Source organism: Melospiza melodia, chromosome 2 (assembly GCF_035770615.1).
Source record: "Melospiza melodia melodia isolate bMelMel2 chromosome 2, bMelMel2.pri, whole genome shotgun sequence".
NCBI lineage: Eukaryota > Metazoa > Chordata > Aves > Passeriformes > Passerellidae > Melospiza > Melospiza melodia.
In genome coordinates this window covers 70,771,629-70,792,986 of record NC_086195.1, presented here as the reverse complement: position 1 = coordinate 70,792,986, position 21,358 = coordinate 70,771,629, and the positions used below count along the sequence as shown (strand labels likewise).

General features: G+C 37.4%; 1 protein-coding gene across 1 annotated transcript in view; it reads right to left on the bottom strand.

The window, feature by feature from the left end:
• The window catches only part of TMEM135 (transmembrane protein 135), a 154,863-nt gene that overhangs the window by 76,022 nt on the left and 57,483 nt on the right, over positions 1-21,358 (bottom strand). The window contains exon 5 of the mRNA XM_063148823.1: positions 10,794-10,859. Within this exon, the coding sequence (XP_063004893.1) occupies positions 10,794-10,859 (66 nt within the window). The remainder of the gene's footprint in view (positions 1-10,793; positions 10,860-21,358) is intronic.

The following is a 21,358-nucleotide window of genomic DNA, read 5'->3' as shown; positions in this document are numbered from 1 at the left end:
CTCACTTACCTATGCCAAGCCTCTCAAGGAGATGTCAATAATCAACTTTTTCCCAGTATCTTCCCAAGTTTATTCAGGTAGTTAACTGTCCAAGGCAAGTGTCCCTTACTGAGTTCATGTAGTTCCTGATAGACACTGCAGGTGCAACTGTAATTCAGGTCTCTGGTCCCTCTCTCATTACTTTGTCAAGTGATGGATTTTGTGAAAGACCTTGTTCCTCCTTCATGAAAGGAGGAAAACTGACATTGCATAGTGCAGATGGGAAGCACTATCCTCATTATCCCAGAAAATGTTAGCCTGACAAGCTCAAATTAAAAAAAAAAAAAATTGGTATATATATAACGCAACATAATAAATATAAGCCAAGGTTGGTAACTATTCCAGAGAGTCTAAATATAAGGCTAAAATAGTGCTGATTCCAATGACTCTTTCAGTGCTCTGACCTAAGATAAAAAAAGTAAAATTTAAAAAAAGAACCCTTCAAGTACATGCTTAAATTATTATTTCCTGCCTAGCAAAAAGCTTAAGTCACTTGTTTGGTTAAATACTGTTAAAATCAAGGGGACCTATACACACTCTTAAATTCACTTCCCACTGAGTAAAGCACTAGAGCATGTGCTAAACATGCCCTTGGGAACTAGTGTCTCATGCTGCACACTCCTGCAAATATTTTAGCATGTGTTTGTTTGGTTACCATGAATATTTCCATTGATAAATATGTCCATAACTGTTAACAGGAAAAAGACCTGGAGCATTACTAAGGAGGAAATTTATCAAAGAAATTACAACTGCAATATTGCATATTTTTGTAAATTACAATCTTAGAGGTGAATGAGAAATTTCTCTACATGAAGAGATAAGAGTAAGGGAGTCAAAGCTGTTAAGGTGAAAAATATACTACAGAAATAAAGCAAGTTATTGCCACAGCTGACTAACAGAAAAGTAAATTTTCTTTGCTCAGCTTCCACATCTTTTCCATACTCACAGTTCTTTAATAGGGCACATAAATCCAAAACAGCATAGCATTTGCATTTTTAATCCCACATAATTAATGAGCACTTTTCCCTCTTACTTCAATCAGAACCCCCATATAGGAAAATATAAGGCAATTGATGCCATATGTCCCTCTGAATTGTTATTCCAGATGTATTCCTTGTATTCCTTGGAGTCACAGAATTAAAGTTCCTGTTTCCTTGAAAAATAACACATTCCTAAAAACTCAAATGAAGTAATTTTGAGTATAAAGTAGTTTATTAATATGATTCATTTTTTGGTAATGTTAATTTCCTTCAGCATTTTGTCCTATAACCTAAGTACAAAATAAAGGAAAATTTTACTTATAACATATTGAATTGCCAAGAAGCACAAATGCATTTACCTATATCTTTTAGCTTAAGATTTCTCTGGCCAGAATGGTTAACTAACACTTAAGCATTTGAGAACTAATGTTTAAGTTTTCATTTCCATTAGCAGAGAATAACTTCCCCCATAGTCTGAAGCAGTGGGATTTGATCAGAATGCTTGCTTTTAAAATACTGCAATGTTTCATTATCTTTTTCTTTAGCCTTGTAAAAAAGAAGGAAATAAAAATGCACCGGTTTTGTGGGAATATTTGCTTAACTGAAAGTTAACTGTGCTTTAAGTACTGCAAACAGAAAATCAGAAGTGGGGAAGGGAATTGCAGCAATAGCTTTCCCACACTGCCCTGCCAACAACCTCAACCTTGTTGAGCCATTTTCTCTAAGGGCTAGAAGTAATTAAGTTTCATTGCTAAATCAGTCTTGAGGCTGTCTTGAGCAGAAAAATCACTTATGCTTAATTGCATGCGGTGATGTGGTGAGCAGTCCATTAGTCAGACTGCAGATACCAGTTTACTTTTTGCAGCTCTGCAGGATACTTATAAATGAAAGGTCATTATTTTATTCAAGCAGTCACTTGTATAATACATATTTCCTACAGAAAACAGTGGTACTTCAAAAAAGGTTCATATTTGAGTTTTTGCTACTTAGTTCTACTAAATATGATTTTAAGGGTTGTTGGGTTTAAAAGCTTGAGTTTCTGAAACTTAAGAATAATAAAACTGAATATTGACTCTACCATAATAAACACATATTTAATAATTATAATTTTATCAATTATAATACAAATATTTTTAAAACAGTATATTTAAAAAACAAAACTGCCAATAATTTTTAATATAGGAAGATAAATATGTAACACAAATAATATGTGTAGTCACACACATCTGAACACATGCACATGGCCTGAGGAATGTTCTCCATGACCAAGAAACTCTACAGACTCTTTGCTAATCAGAACCATATATTTTTCACCTGATTCCATCAACAAAGAATTAGTTTCCATAAAATTGTAGCTGCCAGGAACAGATTGGTTTCATGGTTCAGAGTGGGAGAATTGTTCCAGCAGTTCATGCACCCTATCATTCCTGCTGCTGGCAGACCAGATTTTCACCCATCACAATCACCTTGCACTGAGATATCAGTCAAGAAAGACAATATAATCCTTCCTAAGTGATTAAATATTGTAAAAATATTAAAATAGGTTATTACAATGAAACAGTGCAGACTATTACTACAGAATTCTAGCAGTGTTAATTTCCATTAATATCCACTATTCCTGATTCTTGAGTACCGACTTCTGAACAGCCAGCAACAGTATTTGATCTTGCCCATAACAATAACTTCCTTAACAACCATAAAGGTATCTAAATATCTCAGGCTGGACTGTTCTCCTGCTCTCATGCTGTTATTTAGGTACAAGGGATGGCCTCACAGAGCAAATGCATAGAAGTTTTTTAAAAGAAGGAAGAACACCTAAGATTTTTAAATTAGAAATCATTTCAGATCACTGGAGTATAGTACCAACATTACAGAGTCCAAAAAAGCCAGCTGTGCTCACCCAGTAAGGATCACAACCTGTCATGTGATGGAAATGCTCCAGAGTCTCTTCACCCTGCCACCAAATAATGTCACACTATTGAAAAACTACACCCTGGTATGGGTTCTCAATCCTAGCAGACAACTTCCCTATCATCAGCATTTTCCCACATCTTCACGTTTTGGAAAGAACAATAAAACCCTTGGCCTTTATAAGCAGGAACTGCTTACCCTAGGTATTGTAATTTGATTTTTCTACAGCTTAAGAGAAATGTATTTAAATTTTATCTTTTATATAATATTAATCATGTATATGCCCAATAAAAGTAGGATTATTCTAGCTTTATACCTACAGAAAAATGTTTGAAAATTTAGGTCTTTAAGCGTAGAGTAGCACGCAGAATCACAGTACTATTGTTTAGGTGGGAATGGAATGGAAAAAGCTTTCTCACTGACTATAGGCACATTCATCTTTTTTTCAGAAACCCAAAAAAAGACATTTCTAACTGCATTTTGATTTATGCAATCTGTTAACATACAGGACAATTAAAAGTTACCAAATATGACTATTATTTCTTGTTTCAACAATACTTTACTAAGTATAACACACGGACAAGAAGCATAAAATAACTTGAATTGAATAAGAACACTGTTTTACAAAAGGAATGTTATATTTAATTAGCTGAAAATCTTTGAATGTAAGTAACATTTACACTAAAATTAGGACACTCCTCCTTCAAAGTGGCTGGAGAAGCAAATGTTGCACGGAGACTTCATGGCAACCATCCTGCATCTGAAGGGGGCCTATAGGGAAGCCAAGAGAGGTTTCTTCACCAGGCACTGCAGTGATAGGATAAGGGGGAGGGGCTTCAAACTGAGAGAACATTTGGATAAGATGTTAGAAAGAAATTCTTTACTGTGAGGGTGGTGAGGGACTGGCACAGGCTGCCCAGAGAAGCTGTGGATGCCCCATCCCTGGAACTGTTCAAGGCCAGGCTGGATGTGGCTTTGAGCAACCTGGTCAGTGGAAGGCGTCCCTGCCCATGATGGGGGGGGAGATGGAATTAGATGTTCCTCAAGGTCCCTCCCAACCCAAACCATTCTATATTCTGTGACTATACATACAGCAGTAATTTAGTTGACATGCATATATTTACACTACAAAGTGTTATTGAAAATGGTGGACATTCAGACACTGGCTAATTCTTCCAACAACTTGCACAAAAACTAAGGATTAGTTATATGCATGCTTCAGTAACACTCAGCATTCTTAAATGCTTAGTGTTACTAAAGGAATGTGAACAAATTCTTAGCTTTATCAGGTTAAGTATCTTCTTACAGCTGTCTATTTCTTCAACTCTATGAATGAATTAACATACAGCAGTATGGACACCACCAAAGTGAGAAAGAAGCATTACTCAAGCACCAAACTCCAGTAGCACCTACTCTGACTTTCCTCATGTACAGGAGTAAAAATCTCCCTGCACATGATCTTTTCTCTTGCAGAACAATAGAGTTGCAGGGGGCAATTTTTAAGTATAAAGCAAAATGACAGCTTCATTCCAAGGCCATGACATAGAAGACCAAAAAAAACCTAGATTTGGAACTAAATACATTTCCTTACATTTAGCTTTGTTGCCATAATTTTTTATTGTCTACTTTTACCATGCACTAGCTGCTTTGCTTATGCAAGACAGTAAGAAATCTGAAATACACAGGCTAAGTACTAAGACAGGAAAAAAAGAGAAATCTTTAAAATAGGTAATTCCCTCCTTACTTTACTCCCTGCCAATACTTTCTTGGTGAAACACACCTGGAAAATACCTCTGGGCATAATTTAATTTACTTTTCAGCCTTGCGTTACACTTCATTAAGGGAATTTAAGACTATTCTAAGATAAATACATACCATGAGTTTGAACTAAAGAAAATTACAACAATAATAATGCCCAGCATGATATGCTAAATGCTTGAAGTACTAAATTCTATTGTTCCACTCCATGAAAAATAGACAGACTATATTTTCCATACACTTAAAAGAAAACTACAAAGCATGAGTTACATAGATATTATTTCACTTCTGTTTTGAAATTCAAGTTCTCAGAGTTCCCAAACTTGTGTGTTACCTTTCTTCAGTGGTACCTCTCCATGTTCTGCAATATAACCACTGAAATGTAACCACTCTCTTATTTACAGGTATTTCTACCATAAATTTAGACCAGCCATGATTCCTACAGTGCGTTAATTTTTCACATTCCCTAACAAACTAATGCTATCACAACAAAATTACTTAGAGCAGATCAATACTCTGTCAAGGCTAGAGATGATCTTTAGTAAGTAACAGATTATCTGTAGGCAAATGGCATTTTAAAAGAGCAGAAAAGTTCTTGATATTCAACTATGGTTTTAAAACAAATTTTCCTTTCTCTTCATGACTAAAAATTAATCAAAAATCCATAGGCCACTTAAAATGGATAACCCAGGGCAAGCTAGACACATAACACCCTCACACAACTGAACACATGGCAAAAACAGCACTGGAACACTGTACACTGGAACACCTCAAAGGCAATCTGCTGGTTTCTCTCCCCAGGGTTCAACTGCATTCTCAACCCCTCTCTCTCTCTCTCTCTCTCCAATCAAGCTTTAGTTTTCACTGCATTTAATCAGAAGAATTATTTACCTTTGACTTACTTCCAGATAACATAGATAAGGTATGCCAGTCTTTGGCAATTAAATTACCTTTGAACTGTTACCCATTGTGACCTGCCAGAAGAATTTTCCAGATCCCAGTACTATTTTAAAATACTTCTGACACGTATGCCCCAAACCAAAACCTTAAGCCAAAGGACTATAAAATAGTTTTATTCTTGTGGATACATCTTATCCATTGCTTCTTCTTTAGAAGAAGTTATAAAAGACAGGCTCTATACTACTTCCGAAATAGATTTCACTAATGAGAAAGCTATAACTAAGCATGCCAATAATTTGAGCTGTTATCTGATGGTTCAGAACACTCTTATAGAATAACTTTTTAATTTTGAATTTTTTTGAACACATTTCTTTTGAAAAAACTAAAAATTAAACATTATTTTCTTAGGACAGAGAGAAGGGGCTTCACTTTAGATGAACAGGCACTCAGACCTGCCTGCAACCAAACCCTTTCTTTTAGTTTTGCAAATACCTTTCAAATATAAGGGGGTAATTTTATATGAGAAGTTAATACTGAAACCTACTGGCACTTTGGATCTTACACAACATTCAGAAATACAATTTGGCTAAATTAAATTTACACCATTTTGCAATCTATTAAATTTAAAAAACACACATGTTTTCTGTGTGCCAACAACCCTTAACCAGGACAGGAAAAACCCTAGAGGATAAAATTCAAGAGACTAACAATCCTTCATGTGGAGGAGATTATCATTTAATGAATACTTAGTTCCGTGTCATCTTCACATTACACAACTAAATATGATGACAGGTGTCCTAATATCTCTTTTGAATCACTCCATTGGCAAAATCAAGAAGTTCCTCCTCATGAAAAAAGCCATCACGGTTTCTGTTAATAATACAAAAGGTTCATGTCTATATGACTATAATTCCACAGGCAAGTTTCCAGGAGACTACACTGCATTCTGCTATGGCACAGTGGGCTGTGAAGAAAGAGGGCAAGGAAAACCTGAGCTGGCAGTAATGTCACTTCAACTATGTACCCTCCTGTCCAAGGTTCTTTCAGTACATCTGTTGAACAAAAAGCAGTGCTGCACGAAGGAGTGCTTGATATTGCTGTTCCCACTGTTATGGATTCATTTGTACAAATATTAAAGAAATCACATTTTAAAGACCCTTACTGATCCCCTTGTTCAATGTTTAGCTAACTGTTGTATCACAAACACATCACTGGTACTAACTACGAACACAAATCTACAGAAATTACATTTTACACATATCTGGGCTAAATTCATAAAACTTTGCAATTCACATTACTGAATTTACAGAAAACACACAGAATGGTGAAATCTCTTAAAAACTGCTTTAAACAAAAGCAAAAACTTGTCTTTTTCCAACAAAGTCCACTTTGAAGCACGGGTATGTACTGCCATAGAAATGCATACAGTTGCATGTATTGCACTGCAAAGCAGTAAGCCATTTTAGGCTAGAAAAGCTTACATTTTTATGCTAACAGCCACAAAGGTCATGCATGTCTGGTATCAGTTGTGGCTCTCTGGGAATCATAACTCTACCATTAGACCTGTTGGCTGTCAGCCTATGTATTTCATGCATTTTTTCCATTAAGCCTTCCAGCCTCTCAGTTTATCCCCCTGCTCCTTCTCTGTGTAGATCCATTTCCCTCATCTACAGGGCCTGAGGACATCAATGTCCTGTGAGCTCATTGTCCTCACCAGATCTCTCCTTCCTGTTCAGCATCTCCACAAGATATCCACATCCTAGGTGACACTGGTTCTGGTGTATCATTGGCACAACGTGAATAAAATTGGTAATTTCCAGTAAAATTCTGGAAGTTCTCTCTGTGTATAGCCACCAAACTGATCTCAGCTTGTGCCAAATGTATTCCATGCTGCTGCCATGCACTCAGTAACTCCTCACAGCCCATTGCTGCCAACCCTTACTCCTCCTTACAGCTTTCCCTTGGGGACTCAGCACACAGCAGTAGAGGCTTCAGGAATGCAGAACTGGAAAGTAGAAAAAGTCACCTCTGAAGCAGGAGCCTCCTTGCATTCCTCTTGTCACTCATTTGCTGCTCTTGTTTCCTCAACCCCATCACTGCTGCCCTATCAGCCAGCTCCACAGAGACAGCAGGCCTGTCTGGAGGAGACTGAACACTGAGAGGAACTGATGGCAGCAGACCTGAGCCTCTTGCATGAAGACCAGAGCAGAAGAAGCATCTGGAGAAGCTCTCTAGGTGGTGCCAGGTCAGGGCTCCTCAAATGCACGGCTCTCAGCCTTGTGTCATTAATGAAATGCACATTAGGATTCCCAGAGAGAAGCACAGCCATGGAATTTGGTGTGATCACATTTGCTCCCACAATTCTTGGATCATTTAGGCATCAGCTAGAAGTGGTAACAGAAATGAATAGGGCTCTGCCTCGTGCACCACCCCCACAACAAAATAACTGATAGGAATATCTAATTAACACAGACAACAACATATTGAATCCTGAGAATGAATTACTTCTGGGTTTGATTCCCTCCCACAGATGCTACTACACTTAAACCCACCCAGGAGCAAAATAACTGCTGAGAAGATTCTTCAGGAACCTCTATGATTAATATTCCACAGTTAAATAATTTTTGGCACGATGCACCCAATTTTGATAATTAGTTTTGGCAGGATAATTATACAAACTCTTAACAATGATTTTATAAACCACATGCAAAAGTAGAAAGACCAAACCTATACATCCTCATTTTATAATTTCTTCAAGGAAAATAAATGAAAAACATAAAAATTTTATATGCATAAAGACCTGATACGGCCAAATGAATGAGGAAATATTGAAAGGAGAAATAAAAGGGACTGCCAACTTATAAATCCACCTGGTGATAACAACTGGGTCATAATGCACAGCTTTTCATGCACCCTGTGTTGCCTGTAGAAGAAATGTTTGCACAATAATCTGTTCAGTGGTACAGAAAGAATAATGCCATCTTTTTATTAATTTAAAATAAACAGGTATGACTTTTGCCTTCTAGCAGTGAACATTTTTACCCTCTCTCAAATTTTAAATGGTGTTACATTTTTAAGTGCTGATGTGAAAGTTGAACAGCACTTTTGCACATTTGGATTGCTGCCTCCGTATTTTGAAATTTCCATTTTAAAAGTTTCTCTGTTTTGTTTTTCACTGCCAAATTCACACTTCTCAAACAGAATACAGTCAACTTTAGTTCATATTCAACTTTTTTTCTAGCTCCCTTTCTACTACTGTGTGCAAACATCCAGCAACTTCTTGGAAGAGCAAAAAAAAATTTTAGTATGACTTGATAATTATATGCTTCTTCTGGAAAAATTAGCTTCATTTGAATAATGTAATTTCTCATTTTCAGACTAAGTGAATTATAATTACAATGGAATTCAATGAAAATAATTCCCTTGAGAGAAAACATTTCCTGCTGCATAAAGTCCAATAAAATTACAAGAGAGAAAAAGGGTATTTTCTTGTTTCTCCCACTGCCTTCTTACACAAAAAGCCAATTCTGGACCATTATTACATGCTTTATCTATAAATTATCTAGCTTAGTCTTAACTGCATTTCCACTGAGGCCCCAGGAATACCTCAGAAAAGGTATCACAGGACACCATACACCAACATGAAGCTGACTTTCTTACACTTCTTTTCTTGCTAACCATGGTAACATCTTCTCACCACTTATGTTACTGCTTCTCCTCTGCTTCTCTCTAGCCTTTGAGGTGGTTTAATGGATAAAAAATGAGAAGGAATACCTGAAGAAAAAATTTAAATTTTTTCTACCTTATCAGTGAGCTAAACTGGCTCAACAGAAGATGTATCAGATTCAGAAATTACTAATATTATTCACAACAGACATCATTACATCTGTAGTTGTCCCAGTATTTTGGATTGCAAACAGTACAATTAGTTACTCTTTAAGAAAACCAATAATTTTTTTTTTCCATAATTCACATCATTGACTGGGTAACTACATAAACCTTTTGGGCAACCTGGTCTTTAAAACAGAAAATTAAGAACCCCTCACTGAAAAAAAAAAAAAAACCAAAACTATACAGGGAATTTGGAAAGGATGCACACATTAGGTAACTAACACTTCTGGAAATGGCATTACATTCTTCTGTAGAAAATAGCAATACACAAAATTCAGAGAGGACCCATATACTCAGAAAAGCTAAAACTAGAGACAATGGCAGGACATGATATCTGAGGTACATCTTCAGACACTGATGCAGAGATACATTATTTTGTCACAAAAAAGAGATTAAGGCAACCTCATCAGCATAAGGAACATTTTACAGCACAGCTGGGACTCCAGGGTCAGTGTAGGTCAACATTACAGACTGAACACTGTGCCTCTGATAAGAACTTTTTGCAAACTTACTAGGAATTTGATCAAAACAATATCACCATGAAAAGACACTGAGGTTTCTTACACTGAAAACCCACACACTCTCTAGCATCCAGCTGTGGCAATGCTCAGATCATCCTTCACTTCCAGTGACATGACTGACTGAAGTATTTTATTTTTTAAATTAAATTCAACCTAAGTATAAATGGCACCAACTCATATTGGAGATATTCAATCATCAATGTTCAAAAGCATGTTTACCAGATATAAAACTGTACAAAAAAGGAAAAAAAAAATGTTCACCACAAATAGAAGTGTGTATGACCAACATAAAATTCCAATACATTTATCCTCTCTGGAATAACTGATGTGTTAATACTTTGTATATTACATGAAGTTACTATTTCTCAAAAGGAACAAAGGATGAAGTAACCCCTTCACAGCTATCCAGTAACAAATATTGACCTCCTGTGAATTTCTCTAGTTTTGACCATCTTTAATGAAGAAATTTCAGTGAAAAACTGGAACCCAGCACTTGGCAAAGCAGCTGAAAGGCTCTCTTGAGCCACTTCTATCATATGGCTAAGTAATGATTGAAGCAAAGAGAAGCATAGGGAATTCCTTGAAAAATACTTCATTTCTGACTAGGCAGTATTTATGTTCCTGTTCTCCATTAAAACAATACTGGAATGTAGGTATGCAAGTTATATGTTGTCCAACTCTCTTCACTTACCTGAAGACAGCATGACTTCCAGGAATTTATAAAACACTATATTAATAAAGCATTACATCACACATAAATAAGAAACAAAAAAACAGATCTATTTAGCCTTACTTCTCCATGTCTTAAAGGTGTGATAGCTCCTCTTGCTACTGCCATTCGGAACAATGTTTCTGTGGCCTGCATCAACAAACACAGAGACAAATTAATCATTAAAAATCAGCTTATGACAGTTTGTTTCAACTTGTTATAACATTTTTTATATTTTCTGCTAGCACCTATTTTACATTTGAATTGCTCCAGTAATCCTTTAGAACAACCTGCACAGTTTAGGGAAGGTGAGACATATTGAGGGCTTTGGTCTCAGCCTAAGTAACAGTACATGATCCCTCAAGCAACATCCCAGCTGTTCCAGAAGACTCTTTGAGCAGGTCAGAGATGCTCAGCCCCAGAAAACTGTCCTCCAGAAGCTGTAAAGTACAAGTGGGGTACTGTGGAAAAAACAACCATATGGTATTTCATGACTCATGAAACTTAATTTCAAAATTGCTGTTTAATAATATACATTTAAACTGACCAATGAGTATGACAAAATAATATGATGTGGTGCTATTCCTAAAAGCCCCTCTTAACTCTCAGTAATGGTGAGATTATAAAACACAACATTGTCATGTGCAAATGGCAGGGAATACAATTTTGGGGAAATCTCCCATCTTAAATTAGATTGAATACCTTTTTGCGTTAGTTCCTCCATCCTTTCCTTAATCCAGTGAGACAATTAAAACATACCTCTGATACAGATATAGGTTACTGGCTTAATATCAACTATAATAGGTTCTGTACCACCTATCTTTCTACAAGCTGGTTGGAAAAAAGCATGAAAAAAATCTGCAAGTTACATAAATTCATGGATTGGCACAACAGCATACAAATGAACAGATTTGTTTTAAAAACTTGTTTCCATAGCAAACAGTGAAGGTGGTTTCAATTTCAACTGCAAAAAACCATGGTTTTAATCTCTGGTTCTAATTAAAAAAATACCCTGACATTTAAGGATCTGTTTTAAGGAGTAGGTAGCAGGCTGTTCAGGAAAAAAACAACAACAACAACAACAACCACATTTAGAAAGTTTATAAATAAAAGCAGTTTGCAGTAGCTGATCATCTTTCCGAACAGTGATTTGGAAAAAAAGCATCTAAGTGTTTCCATGCTCACATGACTTGCTGGGTTCCCACTAACACTACCTTAAGACAGCTGTATCTCAATAAATATGGTATCAAAGACCTCTCTTGAGATTAATTCCTCAGTCTTCCAAGAGACAGATTAGGTGAGTTTTACTCCTTCCTACATAATATTCTGCAGAAAATAACTTAAAAAAAAGATATTTTAATTACCTTATGTATTCCACACACACCTGTAAATGAATGTGTACACTCCAGAACATTGGGCTGCAAAATCCATTACTTCATTTACACCCACAAGGACGCAGGGCAGTGCTCCACTGTGATTCTGCTTCTCAAACCTTTCTTCTCTGAGAGATGAAGTGAACCTCACACAGCCTTTTGTATTTCACGAAATTGGCTTCTTTCACCAATATTTTAAGGGATGTTTCAACCAAATTGAGCATTCTGTCAATACAGCTAAGCTGCTTTTGTTCCTTTTGAAAACCACTGGTGTGTGTGACTTTCTGTTCACATCTACTAGTAAGAGATCTCTCTTAGTACACTTGTACTCACCTCATTAATGCCAGATCTCAAAACCATTCAGACACAAGGAAAAATCACAGCAACAGCAAAAGCAACATCACAGATGCCTTCCAGTAGGCCACCCTTGACTAAGAAGATGAGCCCTACAAACACAGCTTCCCACACAAACTGCATAGTGGGGATGAGGCCACCTGTAGCCTTTGACTGGCAATGACAAGGCTGCAGAAAGCACTATTGGGCGTTTCAGTGTGCAAAATCCAAGAGGAGGCTTAAAGAAGTTCATCTTTCAGAACAGTAATCAGCCCAAGCCTACTGTTGGTGTAAGCTTTAAGGTGAAGAAGGTGGACACTGGCAGTAAATAGTTCAGGTCTGCATTCTTTTGACAAAGCAAACTACCTGCAAACATGTGGAGATTCAGTAAGGCAATGTCTTACAAGGTAGAATAGCATGATGCAACCATTCAGAATATTTTAACACCTTCACAGTGCTATAATGTCACAAAGACTAATGATAAAAGTAAGCAGTTAGCAAAATTTTGCCAGTCTTAAAATGTAAATTTATCTGTAACACTTCTGGTTCTTTAAAGCTTCCACACTGTCTTCAATTTCTATCTTTTTCCCTTCTGCCCTGCAAATGCAGAAACAAACAGAATCATACTGGACCATATCCAAGGAAGTGTAGCAGCCCTGGGAAAGGGTCTGGAACACAAGTCTTATGAGGAGCAGCTGAAGGAGCTGGGGATGTTTAGTCTGGGGAAAAGAAGCTCAGAGAGGACCTTATCCCTCTCTGCAACTGCCTGAAAGAAGGTTGCAACCAGGTGAGGGTCAGTCTCTTCTCCCAGGTAACAAGTGACAGGACAAGAAGAAATGGCCTCAAGTTACACTGGGGAAGAGGTTTAGATGGGATATTAGGAAAAGTTTCTCCCTGGAAAGGGTTGTAAAGCACTTGAACACAGGCTGACATGGGAAGCGTTTGAGTCACCATCCCTGGAGGTATTTAAAAGCATTTGGGAACATGGTTTAGTGGTGGACTTGGCAGTGCTGGGTTAATGGATGGACTCTACGACCTTAAAGGCTTTTTTCAACCTTAACAACTCCATGATTCTGATCCTGCTCAAGTTCCCTTGAACCAGCTTGTCTAGGCCCATTTTCAGCATCTCAAAGATTGCAGGTCTCACGACCTCTCTGATCAACATGTTTCAGCATTTCAAAACAACATTTTAAGTGACAAGCCCACAAAAAAAATGCAATTTACAGATGACCTGTAAATTCCTTCTGCTCTCCAAAGGAACACAGCCCAATTCCTCAAATTCTCTCTAAGTGGTGGAAATGCTTTGTGCCAGCCAAGTGGAAGGCTATCCTGCAGTTTCTAGCTGTGACAAGCCAAGACACAAGGAAATCCAAAAACACAGAACATCCTGCTGGCATTTGAGCTGCACATGTTGGACATGAAAGAATAAGCATAAGGGTGGAGAAAGTCAAAATATACATGGACCTTATTTTTTTTTTAATGTTAGAGACAAACTTCATCATACTTAATGCTCCATAAAGTACAGAGGGAAAAAAAACTGCATGAAGAACCACAACAGCAATATAAAAACAACAATATTCTTGCACACTTCATGTATTTTCTATTTATAATAATATCTTGCTGAGAGTAAAAGGATCCCTACAGGACACCAAATCTACTTTGACTAAAAATCCAGTTTATTGAACACATCTTGCCTGACATATCCTTGGTATGTAATTTCAAATCTACCAAAGTTACCAGTATAATAATAGTCAATATTCATGCTGCAAAGTATTTACACACAACTTGTTTTAATACTGACTAAATCTATTAAAAACATTTGAGTTCAAAGGATTTACTTTTAAGTAATTTGTTAAAAGATACAAAGTATATTGAAATGGCAAGTTTATTTCATTGTATTAAATCTGCTAAAAGCGTGCAAATTATAGCTCTGTCACAAATCAAACTAGGCATAACTGTCCATTTAAGAAACTATACTATTCTCAAAGAAACTGCTGACTATGAATTTAGCTAATTTTTAACTGTTTTTCACTGATTATTACAATATAATCTGATATTTTAGAAAGCTGTAAAAACTTGAGATTTATTTGCATTCAATTCACTGTGAATAAGCCTTCTACTCAGCCATGGGAGTCAGAGGTTCCTAAGAAAGCAAACTGTCAACACATGGTTCTAGTGATCTCAGTGTGAAATAAATGTGTTGCCAAGATGATTGTTACTGAATCCTAAAATTGTTGCTCATTACCAAGAACACGCGGTGTGTTACAATATACTGAGGTGAAATGGCAGCCTGAGGTACGCTACGCTCTGCAACGCCGTGCAAGCTCCAAGGTCATCTCCTGACAAAGATGACCAACTGTTCCCACTCCAACAAAGCAGTTGCTTCTGATCAAATTCATTGCAAGTGGGTTAAAAAAAACAGAGGAATCACTTGTATGAACCAGAACTAAAGTGGAAGATAATTGTGCATTATTGATGGAAATGGTACGAAAAACAGAAACACTGCATTAGATTCCAGATGTCTTGAATTTTCTAGGTATGATCAAAAATAAAATGGTCTCACATAATACCTCACCAGAATAGTTACTGTTTTACCGAAGTTAAAACTGGAAATGCAAGCAGTGAAGAGATTGATCACACAAGTTAATGAATTTAGAAATGCACACTTTTTAATCACCTGACAAATTTTGGCATTTCTTCTGAATGTGCATTAAAAAACCTAAAACAAAACAGAAAAAAAAAATCCTATTTGAATTAAAATTAAAATAATGCAAATTCTTTATAAGAATAAAAAAGAATGGAATACTACAAAAGACATTTTTCTCTCCTATTAGGTTTGCTGATCTTGGATACAATAGCTAGCTGACAGCTCTAGCCTGTAAAATTTGTGCTGCTTTGTGAAAAGCAAATTACATGAAGAAAGGGTTTTGACAGTCTATCCAAAATCATTAATAACAATCTTTCAACTTTCAATTATACATGAACTATTGTTAAAGCCCTTATTAGCTAACCATCACACAACTTTTGAAAACAAGGAGGAGTGCTAGATAAAAAAGATCTGGTGAGATTTAGAAGCAATAATTACTAGGAAAACACAGAAGTAGTTTTTGAATTTTTTTTCCTGAATTCTGTCCACAAAAAGTCAAATGTAAAGCAACTGTCTGCATTTAAACCTTACTCAAGATGACAGATTTAACTGAGGAGCTTAATTATTGTTACAACTTTTAATGAAATTACCACAGTACCAAAATAAAATGCATAGCCATTCTACATACTTTAGAGATTTAAAATATTTTATAAATATGTTAAAATACAATACTGAAGCTGAACTGAAGCTTTTAAAAAGACAGGTATGCAAATTCCCACTCTCTGAAAAACCTTTAAAAGTTCAATTAATTCCATTGTACAGATGTAAACTCCATATACCTCCATCTTTTACTTTGTTGAATGACTCTGAATGTCTCTGCCTTCATTACTGAACTATTGGAACCTTATTTGTACAATGCACAGATCAGCCTATATTTGGCATCAGTGAGACACAAGCTCTTTCCAGTCACCCATTCACAGATCAAATAATATCCTACCCTTACTTTCAATAGAAGTAACTTAACTGGGAACTCTCCAAAGAAAACAATTTAAACCTCATGATAAAGCATAGTTTACAGAGTTTATGAAAGCCTTGTACCCATTCTTCAAAACATCTCTATTTTGTTTCCCAAATTCAGCTTTCAGAATTTGTTGCACCAAACACCCATCTCTGCATCCCATAATACCTGATATCCCTCTCCTCTGGTTACTTACCCAACATTTGTGCAAAGCACACATCTGGCCATGTATCTTATAAGTACTATTGGAAATGTTCTTTCTTAAATAATAAACATGCGATGCCTCCCTAACTAGAGGTTTGGAGACATGCAAAACACATCACTAATATAGCATAAATAAATCAGTATTAAAACTAACAAGACTATCAGCAGAGTAACTTTTTTTGTCTTGCTTGTTCCTGAGAGTATTTGCAGATTTATCATGCAAACATAGGTTCAAATTTGAACACAGTTCAGTGTAACTTCTATTCCATTTACAAATTCCGTTTGCTCATTGACCTGAATGTGCACTTTCAGGGTTAATAAACTACCTTATGAACCAATTTATCTCTACCCTCTACCTAACTAACTAAACTATCCCAATCTTTCTCCCTGCTGCAGCCTGCTCAGGAACCTCAGCCTGTCCTTAAAGAGCTTTATAATTTAAAACTGCAGAACACACGCTCAACAAACGAACCAAGCATGGAAATAATCACATGATATATGCTGCTAAAAGGATGAAATAAAAAACATTTGTATGTATTTATCTTAATCTGAAGCTAGTAGTTTGCAGTTGTGGTATTTGTAACATTTGCCAAGATCATGATAATTGCTTTTTTTCTCCTGACTTCTCTTCTACCTGTTTCTCTCCCTTTCCTTCCTCCCAGCCCCCTCACAAAAAATGCTTGGTATTTACATCGGGATTCCTGGTCCCAGCCTGTAACTGACTTTCACCTTTTTCTAGTTTTCTCTGCACAAAGGATTGAAAGGGCTCAACATTGCAATTAACAAAGCATCAGGAAGCCAGAAAAAAAAAATCCAGCAATATAATGCTCATGAACTGAACTACCCACAAACCAGGCCAGCAGCCAGCATGGGAAACTGGAGAAATAGGCCATTTAATCTCCCCTGCCTTGACAGAAATGCCAGAGAAAGGAGGTCCAAGCAGCCTGCCCCACTATCATCATAGAGCAGAGGTTTCTGCATCTGAGAAATGATCAGTGAAGCCAACTAAAACCTTCCTTTCTTCCAATCACACAGCAGAAGGACAGCAAACAGCTGCAAGCCAGGCTGCAGAAAGCACATGGCAACTGTCAAAGCTGGTTTTGATTAGTAATGCTGCCAGAGCAGAAAAGACAGTGGCCGATACACCAGTCTGGCCAGACCAGCAATATACAAGCACATTTGCTTGTACAGTCAGTGATCGCCCCTGGATTTAGGGGCAGCACAATCTTCAGATTTTCAGCTCCAAAATAGTGAGAAGGAGCACTGATCATGCACCATCTCTTTCTATCCCTTTTGAAACTGATCCATGGAGAACTTTGCTGCTGCCTGGCCAAAGGCTGCTGAAGGAACAACGTGCAGAAACAGCAGGTCTGACAAGGCTTGATGTAGCCACCAAGTTTTCAGGATAAAACGGTGACACTGTCCCTGCATCCAGAGCTGCAATGAACTCCAACACTGTACAGAGTTATTGAATGGTTTGGGTTGGACAGGACCTCTAAAGACCATCTAGTCCAACTCCCCTGCCATGGGCAGGAACCTCCTCCACTGGACCTGGTTGCTCAAAGCCCCATTCAATCTGGTCTTAAACACTTCCATGGAATGGGGCAGCCACATCTTGGGACAAACTGTTCCAGTGCCTCATCACCCTCACAGCAAAGAATTTCTTTCTTGTATATCATCTAAACACGCCCTCTTTCAGTTTTAAACCATTGACCCCCCCCCGTCCCATCACCACAGACACTTCGTGCAGTGAGGTCTCCCTGGAATCTTCTCCAGGCTGAACAACCACAACTCTCCCAGTCTGCCTTCATAACAGAGGTGCTCCAGCCCTCTCATCATCTTTGTAGACATGCTCCAACAGGTTCAAGTCCTTTTTACGTTCAGGACCCCACAGTTGGACACAGCACTCCAGGTAGAGTCTCACGAGAGCCGAGCAGAGGGCAGAATTCCCTCCCTCACTCTACTACCCACACTGCTTTGGATGCAGTCCAGGATGAGGCCAGCTTTCTGGGCTGTGAGTGCACATTGCCAGGTCATGTTGAGCTTCTCATCCACCAACAGCCTCAAGTTCTTCTCTCCAAGGCTGCTCTCAATCCATTCTCTGCTCAACCTGTATTTGTGCTTGGGCTTGCCCAAAACCAAGTACAGCATCTTACACTTGGACTTGTTGATCATCCTACTCTTATTTCTACATCTTTGCCTGTCCATCCATTTTGATTTTTTGCTGTGAGTTAGTAGCACCCCATCCTCCTCATCTTACAAGGACTGGTGAAAGAAACAACGGAAGAGAAGACAGGGTGTGTGACATCACAACAGGCACCAGGATGTTCCTGTAGAATTCATTCCCAAGCTACTTTAAGTGAATCCAAATTCTTCTCCCACACAAGTTAAATAAGACTGAGGTGAGCTTTCATGGTCCACCTGTAGTTCCTTAGTGTGTTATTGGGACAACAGAGAGCAAAATCAAAAGGTCCTTGATCTCTCTTCTTCATTCTAACCCCTGAAAAATGGCAGATATTTAAACACCAGCAAGCTATACCAGCCTTGGATCTTGTAACAGACATTCACTATGACCAGGAAATTAATGAGAGCTGCATATTTACACAGCTTTATTTCATATTATCCAAGCACATGTTCTGGAATTCCAGACTAATTTAAACAGTCATTTACAATTCCTTTATCTGCCTTCATTGACCAGAATTTCTTGTTAAGCATGAACTCTGAGTGGGTTCAATTCAGTACTTCAGTACATTCCCTACAAGTTTTACAAGATTTACATTTAATGTGTTTCACAACCAGTGCCCTGTTTCTTTAGGGGATTACCTCACCTTTTACATTTCCCACTGGTAGCAATTTTAAGTAGTAGTTCTCTGTATTTGCAAATGGAACAGAAATTTCTTTGTCTCATTTGGTTTGTTTCCATGTATTGTGATTTACTCACAGTGTTGTGTGCTAAACTAATATGAATACAATCCAAAAAACATTTTTAAATTAGTGATTTATTATGACCACGGTGTAAACAGTACAACAGATTACATCGACTTTGCATGAGACAGTTAACTCACTTTCCAAACTCGTTGTTTAAACACATATATGTCACACAACCTTTCAGAACTAATTAGAAACACAGGTTAACACTACTTCATCTTTGGAGCAGCTTATAAGAAGGTTTTACTAATGGTAGAGAAAAGCTAACTTGCTTTTGAGGAAGAATATGTCTGTTCTGGTGATGACCTAATAAAAAATTGTGATTTATCATATGCTCTTATCTATAAAACACTTAACTAAATCAGATACTGATTATGATTGAAACCACCTAATATAAAATAACCAGCAAGAAAATTCAAAAAGCCATATACTATATAGGGAATGGTAAGTAATTACCATTAGTTAATTAGTGCTATCAATTAACTACCATTAGTAATGTAGTGCTCTGAATCATTTTTTAATCAACTTTTTTTTCTTTTTAAGAGAGCTAAAAATTTTAGGAGAGCTAATTCCTTGGAACAATATTTTAAGAACTGGCGGAAACACTGGTTAAATGCTTCCTGTTCCCAAGAAAGTTGTTCTTATTTTGGCCATGAGTAACTAATAGAAACCCTCACTTATGGGCTGCACAACACTCAAGAGTTTGCAAGTGAAGCCATTTCAGACAAAATAAATGAGCAAGAATTTTAATTCTCAAGCATTTTTCCGCAAAATTGACAGGAAAACAGTCCCTCCAGCATCTAAGAATCACTCCTCTCTGCCAAGCAGGGCAAAGCCCTTAGCAAAGCATGCATGCATGCTGTTTTCTCTTTTTAAGAAAAGCAGGAAACTTTTACCACAAGACTAATCTCAGGAGGAAGCCACACTTCTCCTTCACATACACCATCAGAAGAGCCATGTCTACTTTCAACATTTAGGCTGTTGACAGAAACCATGGTGCAGCTGTACTCCACAAGCCCTGCTGCATTATGCACATGTACAACAGCAAAAAGTAGTAAAATCTGTCAGATCTTCTCAAACAAAACGCATGAGAACTCACCACCTCTAATTTTGTAGCTAAAGAATTCTAAACCTACAAATCTGTAGGATTTACCCATAAGTCTAAAACACTTCCCTTCTGTTTCTCTGTCATCCCAGATGGATACTTCTCCTTCTTGCTCTTGACTGTTTTCCACAAAGGTAAGGCAGCTGCCCTGACCCTGCAGTGGATGGATTACTGCATCCAGCCCTGCCGCATGACCAGAGGACAAGCAGCAAATGTCAAAGCAGAAGAAAGCATCTCTAGCAAGCTGAACTAGTAAAATGCCCTTAAAAATCAAGGCATGAGCCAGACTCGGACTCAAGCCACCTGAAATGAAGTTGGCCTCCATATCCTGACACACATTAGATCCAGAGAGGCTTTCAGTCAGAACTACTCGAGAACACTGCAGGCACCAAAATTACTGGAGTGAACTGACTTCAATACTATGGAATATTCTTGCCTGGTGTATAATAATTTGGTAATTGCTGCCAACTAATTTTGTCAACCTAACTATAATGGTTTTGTATAGGGAAAAAAGTGCAGCCTACTCTAACTCAAGAAATATGGGACTTGATTTCCATTTTCATGTGTGGGTTATCTCAGGGGATATATGACTTTCATCACAATTCAGATGGTTGCTATAGACAGTGGTAAAAGAAGGAAATGAAGCTACATGGCAATCAGTGCCAGGTCTGTAAAACCCCTCTCCTCTTTCTCTAAAACTTGGGAGGCAAATCACAAGGAAACACAATGAGATTACTGGTAAAACAAGTAGAGTGCAGAAAGGAGGGCCAGATTCTAGCTTTTGTTTTTCTTATCTGACATCAGGCAGGACAATTGAAACACAAAGGATTCTTCTGTAAACAAGTAGCGTGGTCTTCTTTCCCAAGGGTGGGAGACTCTCAATCAAGAGATCCTAAAAATCTGCTCCTGATGGTACTACCAATTCCTCATCCAAAAGAGGAGTAATACTTTTCATTTACCTCCCAAAAGTCATAAAGAATATTCACTTAGTTATTTCCATACACTGCCTTGAGAACATACAGAACAATTACAATTCCAATGTGGTAAAAAATGTAACCAAAGAAATTTGGAAGTAGTCAAGGACAAATGCCTCAGCTTTCT